The sequence below is a fragment of the Myotis daubentonii genome, chromosome 1 (genome assembly GCF_963259705.1).
Source record: "Myotis daubentonii chromosome 1, mMyoDau2.1, whole genome shotgun sequence".
Lineage (NCBI taxonomy): Eukaryota > Metazoa > Chordata > Mammalia > Chiroptera > Vespertilionidae > Myotis > Myotis daubentonii.
This window is the reverse complement of record NC_081840.1, coordinates 66,289,530-66,297,879: the sequence shown is the minus strand read 5'-3', so window position 1 is coordinate 66,297,879 and position 8,350 is coordinate 66,289,530. Positions and strand designations below refer to the sequence as shown.

At 46.9% G+C, this 8,350-nt stretch overlaps 1 protein-coding gene across 3 annotated transcripts in view; it reads right to left on the bottom strand.

Moving 5' to 3' along the window:
* Positions 1-4,891: 4,891 nt before the first annotated feature.
* Positions 4,892-8,350, bottom strand: part of OIP5 (Opa interacting protein 5) — an 11,066-nt gene continuing 7,607 nt past the window's right edge. Inside the window, exon 5 of one of the 3 annotated variants that reach the window (XM_059658802.1) lies at positions 4,892-5,506. In XM_059658802.1, coding sequence (XP_059514785.1) covers positions 5,411-5,506 — 96 coding nt within the window. In that variant the 3' untranslated portion in view covers positions 4,892-5,410. Of the gene's footprint in view, positions 5,507-5,526; positions 5,818-8,350 lie in introns of those variants that run through there. The other 2 variants (XM_059658742.1, XM_059658828.1) reach the window with 2 other exon arrangements.

Sequence of the window (8,350 nt, the reverse complement as noted above, 5' to 3'; positions counted from 1 at the left end):
GGAGGCCTAAGAGCTGGAGCCAAGCCTCAAAGCTAAAGCTGGCCCAGAATAAAAAAGAAAAAGAAAAAAAGGAGCCGTTGCGAGCTTCAGTCACCCCCAGCCTGAAAACAGCCCTCAGCCCCTCACCCAGACTGGCCAAGCACCCCAGTGGGGACCCCCACCCTGAAGGGTGTGTGGCCAGCTGCAAACAGCCATCATACCCTCACCCAGGCTGGCCAGGCACTCCAGTGGGGACCCCCACCCTGATCCAGGACACCCTTCAGGGCAAACCAGCCGGCACCCACCCGTGCACCAGGCCTCTACCCTATATAGTAAAAGGGTAATATGCCTCCCAGCACCAGGATCAGCGTGACAGGGGGCAGCGCCCAAACCCCCTGATGGCCCTGTGGCTCTGTGTGTGACAGTGGGTGGGGCCACAACCTTCCTATCCACCCTGCTCTGTTCCTGACAGGGGAAGGTGCCCCAACCCCCTGATCAGCCCTGCTCTGTGCCTGATAGGGGGGAGCTCCCCAACCCCCTGATCGCCCTGTGGCTCTGTGTGACAGGGTGTGGCGCCCCAACGCCCCCCCCCCCCACGGGCCCTGCTCTGTGTGTGACAGGGTAGAGCCATAACCTCCCCATCGGCCCTGCCCTGAGTGTGAGAGTGGCGGCGCCCCAACTCTGATTGGCCCTGCTCTGTGCATGATGGGGTGGCGCCGCAACCTCCCCATCGACCCTGCCTTGAGTGTGACAGGGGACGGTGCCCCAACCCCCCAATCGGCCCTACCCTGAGCGTGACTGAGGGTGGCATCACAACCTCCCGATCCGCCCTGCTCTGTGCATGACAGGGGGCGGTGCCCCAACTCCCCAATCGGCCCTGCTCCTAGCCCAACCAGGGGCTGCACCTAGGGATTGGGCCTGCCCTCTGCCACCCGGGAGCAGGCCTAAGCCAGCAGGTCGTTATTTCTGGAGGGGTCCCAGACTGCGAGAGGGCACAGGCCGGGCTGAGGGGCCCCCTGCCCCCCGAGTGCACAAATTTTTGTGCACCAGGCCTCTAGTTCTATATAATAAAAGCCTTGCCGAAACGGGTTTGGCTCAGTGGATAGAGCGTCAGCCTGTGGACTGAAAGGTCCCAGGTTCGATTCCGGTCAAGGGCATGTACCTGGGTTGCGGGCACATCCCCAGTAGGAGATGTGCAGGAGGCGGCTGATTGATGTTTCTCTCTCATTGATGTTTCTAACTCTCTATCTCTCTCCCTTCCTCTCTGTAAAAAATCAATAAAAAATATATTAAAAAAAAAAAGCCTAATATAAGTGTCCAGTCAGCAACTCAACCAATCAAAACGTAATATGCTAATGATATGCTAAGGTCACTCAACCGCTCACTATGACATGCACTGACCATCAGGTGGCAGATGCTCCGACCAATAAGTTAGCTTGCTACTGGGATTAGGTGATTGGGACTGAGCAAGATGGGCTGGACACGCCCTGGAGCACTCCCACAGTCCCTCCCCGGGTGGCCAACCTCCTGCATCCCTCCCTGGCCACAATTGTGCACCAGTGGGGATCCTTGGCCAGGCCTGTGCCTTCTTGCAGCCCAGGACCCCTCAGGGGATGTCGGAGAGCCAGTTTCTGCCCAATCCTGCAGGCCAGGCCAAGGGACCCCACTGGTACACGAATTTGTGTACAGGTAGGGTCCCTCGCAGCCCCGCCTGGCACCCCGCCTTGGCCTGGTGCTGTCCCATCACCTGCCTGCAGGGTTATCTATTAGGGTCGAGCCCCCTGCCCTTCCCACCCAGCTCCCTCAGCACCTGGGAGCCAACAATCAGATCCCTGCTCACACCTGCCTTGGCCTGGTGCAGCCTGCTTACCTGCTCCACCATCCTGCCATGGTCCCACTCTCATTGGGGCCCGTCACCACCTCTACTGCCGCATGCTGCCAGCACCATGTCACCGACATCTGCCATGATCCGTGCTACCCCCTGGTGTTCAGCGCACATCATAATGAGCAGTCGAGGGAATTTGCATATTAGGCTTTCATTATATAGGACTAGAGGCCCGGTGCACAAATTTCTCCATGGGTGGGGTCCCTCGGCCTGGCCGGCGATCGGGGCCAAGGGAGGTTGGCTAGCCATGAGAGGTTGGCTGTGGGAGTGCACTGACCACCAGGGGGCAGTTACTGTGTTGAGCGTCTGGCTCCTTTGGTCAGTGCATGACATAGCAACCGGTCAACCAGTCGTTTGGTCGCTTAGGCTTTTATATATGTAGATTGCCCTAAGCCAGTTTGGGTCAGTGGATAGAGCAACAGCCCTCAGACTGAAGGGTCCTGGGTTCTATTCTGGTCAAGCGCACATACCTTGGTTACAAACTTGATCCCCAGTCCCAGTTGGGGGCACATGTGGGAGGTAATTGATGTGTCTCTCTCACATAGATGTTTCTCTGTCTCCTCCAAAAATCAATGGAAAAATATCCTTGGGTGAGGATTAACAAAACAACAACAACAAAAGAAACCACACTTTTAGGCCCTGGCAGGTGTGGCTGGGTTGGAGCATCGCCTTGAGTGCCACAAGGTTGCTGGTTTGAGTCCAGTGGGGACACATATCTAAGCTTTAGGTCAGGGCACTTATAGAAGGCCACCAATGTTCTCTCTCACATCGATGTGTTTCCCTCTCTCCCTCCCTCTCTCTCTAAAGTCAATAAGCATATCCTCAGGTAGGGAATAAAAAAAAAAAAATCTAGCTACACCTGAACCAAGTTAACTTCTCTATGCAACACCGCTTGGCTATATCATCTCTTGATTGTGCTAGTGTTAGCTCCTCTTTAGTGGTAGATTGCCACCCCTCCCACCAATTCTCCACAGGACAACCATAATGAGGTTTTGAAAAAGAAAATTTGGCCCTACCCAGTTTGGCTCAATGGATAGTGTCAGCCTGTGCACTGAAGGGTCCCAGGTTCAATTTGGTTAAGGGCACATGCCCAGGTTGTGGGCTCAATCCCCAGTAGGGGGCGTGCAGGAGGTAGCCAATCAATGATTCTCTTATCATTGATGTTTCTCCCTCTGCCTTTGAAATCAATAAAAATATATTTATAAAAATAGATAATTTGATCCTGTCATAGGCCTCCTCCTTTAAAGTTCAAGGGTTTCCCACTGTTCTTGGGATAAGCAAACATCCTTCTGCAGTCCAGTATGGCCTTGCACCTTCTTGCCTCTGGCCACCAGATCTCCTGAAGGCCCTTTTAAGGGCCTCACAGGACCTTTGCACTGGCTGTTCCCTCCACCACATTATTGATTCCTGTTTTTCTTTCAGACCACTGCTGAAACTTCACTTCCTCAACCCCCCAGACTAGTTCAGTTACTGTGCTTATAACTCTGTCTCTTTTCTTTAAACCCTTATTACAAGTGCAATGGGCCAAAGTGCTATGTAAAGCAATATATGAAAAAAAACAACAAAAAAAACCCCCACTGCATTTCAGTGAATGTTTTCTTATTCCTTTCTTTTTTAAATACTAGAGGCCCGGTGCACAAAAATTTGTGCACTGGCGGGGTGGGGTCCCTCAGCCCAACCTGTGCCCTCTCAGTCTGGGACCCCTCGGGAGATAACCACCTGCTGGCTTAGGCCCGCTACCCTGGTGGCAGATGGCACACCCGATCCCATGGTGCTTGCCCCATCTCCCTGGGTCGCAGTTGGCAGGCCCGGATGCCGCGCTGGGGCAGGGGTGGCTTGGGATCTTGCTGTCGCCCGCCTGGGTGGGGTGGCATAGCGGGATCTGCCTGCAGTATGCAAATTTAACGGCCATCTTTGTTTGGTTAATTTGCATACTCTTCTGATTGGCTGGTGAGTGTAGCAAAGGTACGGTCAATTAGCATCTTTATCTTTTCATAGTGTAGCTATTTTATTGATTTTTTACAGAGAGGAAGGGTGAGGGATAGAGTTAGAAACATCGATGAGAGAGAAACATCAATCAGCTGCCTCCTGCACACCCCTTACTGGGGATGTGCCTGCAACCAAGGTACATGCCCTTGACCAGAATCAAATCTGGGACCCTTCAGTCCCCAAGCCAATGCTCTATCCAGTGAGCCAAACCCATTAGGGCTTATTCCTTTCTTTCATTACCTTAAGCTGTTTCCAACTGAAAAGAGAAAAATGTGTATCATCTAACTTATTGAATATTGCCTATAGAATATGTATTTGTATTTTACATTAAAAAATGATACTTAGTATCCAAGAAAATGACCCTCACTCAGGTCCCGCTGCCTGCTGCTTTAAAAATCAAACTCATTGAGATAGGTGATTATGAGAAGGCAAGTGGTTTATTCAAGTTGTCAGTAACTCAGGAAGATAGGGGGACTTCTGTCCTCAAAAACCCATCTTAAGCCCTAGCTGGTTTTGCTCAGTGGATAGAGAGTCAAACTGTGGACTCAAGGGTCCCAGGTTTGATTCCAGTTGAGGTCACATGCCCGGGTTTCGGGCTCGATCCCCAAGTGAGGGGCGTGCAGGAGGTGGTTGATGAGTGATTCTCTCTCATCATTGATGTTTCTATCTCTCTCTCCCTTTCCATTCCTCTCTGAAATCAATAAAAATATATTAAAAAACAAACATCTATGTTAAAATCTCAGTGCAGGCAGAGGTTTTTATAAGGAGAGAGGAAGCACAACTAAGAGATCAGGGGGAGGGGCTATGGGTGCACTGTCTCTCCCAGGAGTAAAGGGGGGGGAACTGGAGGGGAAGAGGAATGTGCCGCTTCTCTTGAGAAAGGAAAGAGGGAGCAGGGAAAGGGGGGAGGGCCCAGGGGGGTTGCAGAGCTCCTTCTCTCTCTCCAAACAGTGATCTGTGGATTCACAGCTCACGGCTGGCACCAGCAGCCCCTCCCCTGAAACAGGCTGCTCCAAGCCGTAATGAAAGCTCGGTAAGAGTGAAAACATGGAATTTATTTACAGATTTTAATAAAACACAGGGCTGACTATAACCTTGAGAAAATGCAGAATATAAAACCTTTATTGCTTAACTGAAATGTTAATTCTTGGTTACAACTATTCATATAACTGCTCCATGTAGGAATCACAATAGTCAACATTAAGTACAACTTTATTACCATATATTTCTTAAGATAAGATCATTCATGGCACATTGCCCCTTAATCCCTAAATATGCAGTTAAAGTTGTTTTCAGAAATGACTAGGAAACTGATAAGAGAGCTAAAATAATTTCTGAAGTCAAATAGATATGAATCTTGGCCAGAGAGCTCCTTAATTTCTCACCTTCCATAAACAGCTTCACAAATCATTTGGAAAATCAGCCTAGATGTAAACGTAATAAACCACATTTCCTGTCCATTCTTGAAGTTGATCTTTCTCAAGAAACGATCGAACAGCACCTGTCTTTGAAGATGGCAGTAAGGCCTGATCCTGATACTCAAGCTCTGGTTCAAGATCAGTTTTCTGTGTTGGACTGATCAGGAATCACTTCCTTCAGCATCTTCATCAATGAACTTAAGTGATTATGTGTTAATATTATCTTCTCTTTTATCTGGGAAGAGAAATACACACACACACACACATATCAGGGCAACTACCTCTTAATTTACTGATTCTAGAAGTCACTTCAAATTCAAGCTAGTGATTGGGAGCTGGCAATTTCTCAACACATTTCATTAATACATTTGTTCTCTTTCTAAAAGAAGTTTATGCAACAAAGAGTACAATAAGATCCTCAGATATAATATTTCACATGAAAAGAGACTAGCCATTGCTACTTTTGTCTTCCTCCTTCCGACATCTATCACCAGGTTAAACTCCAAAAATTGGGAAGGAAGACAAGAATAAAGTGGGTGAGAGAGCCTGTGGGGACAGAGCATCAGTTACCCCTCTCCTTTTCTAGTGGCAAGATTATATCTTTTTTCTAACTCTTTGTTCATAGTAAAAAAATGCCTTTCTTTAATATTATAATGGTCTTCAGAAGTAGCTCTAGTTGTCAGGTTTAGAAGAGATATTTGTTGCAATTCGATAATTTTCAATAGTTCTTTCACCGTAGAATAGTTGTATTTAGAACCAAATTTAGTGTTCTTCAGCATACAACATGTACTTAGACTCATAAATAAAAGTAAACTTATCATGGAATACAGAAAAATGGATGTTTTCTGTTGAAGTCATGGGTAACAAAAAAAATCTTATTTCCATAATTTGCACGGTACACTAAATCTATTTTTTATGATTCAAGATATAAAAATATACAAAATTAATCAGAAAATTTTTCTTGAACAGGTAATTCTTACTGGGGTGCTCTTGTACATGATCAATCATTTTTCTTTTGCTTTTAAGAGATTTCTCGCCGAAACCGGTTTGGCTCAGTGGATAGAGCGTCGGCCTGCGGACTGAAAGGTCCCAGGTTCGATTCCGGTCAAGGGCATGTACCTGGGTTGCGGGCACATCCCCAGTGGGAGATGTGCAGGAGGCAGCTGATCGATGTTTCTCTCTCATCGATGTTTCTAACTCTCTATCTCTCTCCCTTCCTCTCTGTAAAAAATCAATAAAATGTATTTAAAAAAAAAAAAAAAAAGAGAGATTTCTCTTTGTCTAACTATATTCCAGCATTTTTTCTATGATGTGCTGAGGTATATTGATCTCTCTGCATTTTTAAATATATATATTTTATTGATTTTTTACAGAGAGGAAGGGAGAAGGGTAGAGAGTTAGAAACATCAATCAGCTGCCTCCTGCACACTCCCTACTGGGGATGTGCCTGCAACCAAGGTACATGCCCTTGACCGGAATCGAACCTGGGACCCTTGAGTCCATAGGCCGATGCTCTATCTACTGAGCCAAACCAGTCAGGACTGATCTCTCTGCATTTAACCTTCCTGACCTTGTTGAGGTTTCAAAAATGTAGATTAATCCTTTCCATCAAGCTTGAAAAATGTTTAACCATATCTCCCTGAACATTTTTTCTCCTTCTTTCTTTCTCTCCTTTTTTGTGCTCTCATCAATAAAGCATATTTAGGTGTGCTTGATGTGTCCTATAGGTCTCTTATAGGCTCAGTTCATTTTTCTTTTTTCTCTCTTCAGATTGCATAAGGTTATCAATGCATATCTCTAAGTTTGCTGATTCTTTCGTTGGCCAGTTCAAATCCGTTGCGCACATCTAGTGAATCTTTCATGTCAGTGTTTGTACTTTTCAACTCACAGGATTATTTCTTTAATTATAATTTCTCTCTCTTTAGGGATAACCTCTATTTGAAGAGACTGTCATCATGCCTTTCCTTTACTTCTTCAAGCATACTTTTCTTTAGTTTTGGACATATTTATATTAGCGGCTTTGTAGGCTTTTTCTTCTAAGTCTAATATTTGGGTCCTTTAAAAGGCAGTGTCTGATGTCTACGTTTTTGTTGTTAATTATCACCTAAGGATATTTTTCCATTGATTTTTAGAGAGTGGAAGGGAGAGACAGAGGAAGAAACATCGATGTGAGAGAGACATATTGATTGATTGCCTCCCACACAACCCTGACCAGAGCCAGGGATCGAGCCTGCAACCAAGGAACATGCCTTTGACCAGAACCGAACCTGGGCCCCTTCAGTCCACAGGATGACACTCTATCCACTGAGCCAAACCAGCTAGGGCAGGGGTCCTCAAACTACGGCCCGTGGGCCACATGCGGCCCGCCGAAAACATTTATCCCCCCGCCGGGTGTTTTTGCCGCCGCTGCCTGTCCTGCTTAGCAGCTGACTCGTCCGGAGCCCGCAGTGCGCATGTGTGGAATGTCTGAGGGACAGTGAACTGGCCCCAGGTTTACAAAGTTTGAGGACCTCTGAGCTAGGGCTCGGATATCTACTTTTTATCCTGTGTATGGGGCATACTTTTCTTTGTGTGTCTAATTTTTTACTGAAAATGGACAATTTATTTATCTATTTTTTAATGGACAGTTTAGATAATACATTGTAGCAAGTCTGGATACTAAACAGGACACACATCCCTTCCTATAGTGGTGGTTTGCTCATCTGTTTAGAAAGTTGGCTATTTTATTGATGCTTGTTTCCCTCCCAGTGTGCAGCCTGTCACTCCTCAGAGAACATAGCCTTGGGATGACGGGTTTTAGCAAGGCTCTCTCTGTCTCTTCCCATGATCTCTTTGTAGGCTGTCTGCCTCCATTAGCATCACACCCAGCTATTAACCTCCACTAACTGCTGGCTGATTGCTCTATTGTTTTCGACAATGCCCTGGGACATAAATTGCTCCATAGTCTAATCCAATTAAATCCAGACACTCAGTTAGGGATAACCTTTATTAAAGCCAGCCCTTTTCTGTTCCAGCTCCAGGAGGCCTGCTCTTGGCTTATTTCCCCGATTCTCTCATAAACTAGTCTAAGGTTTAGCTT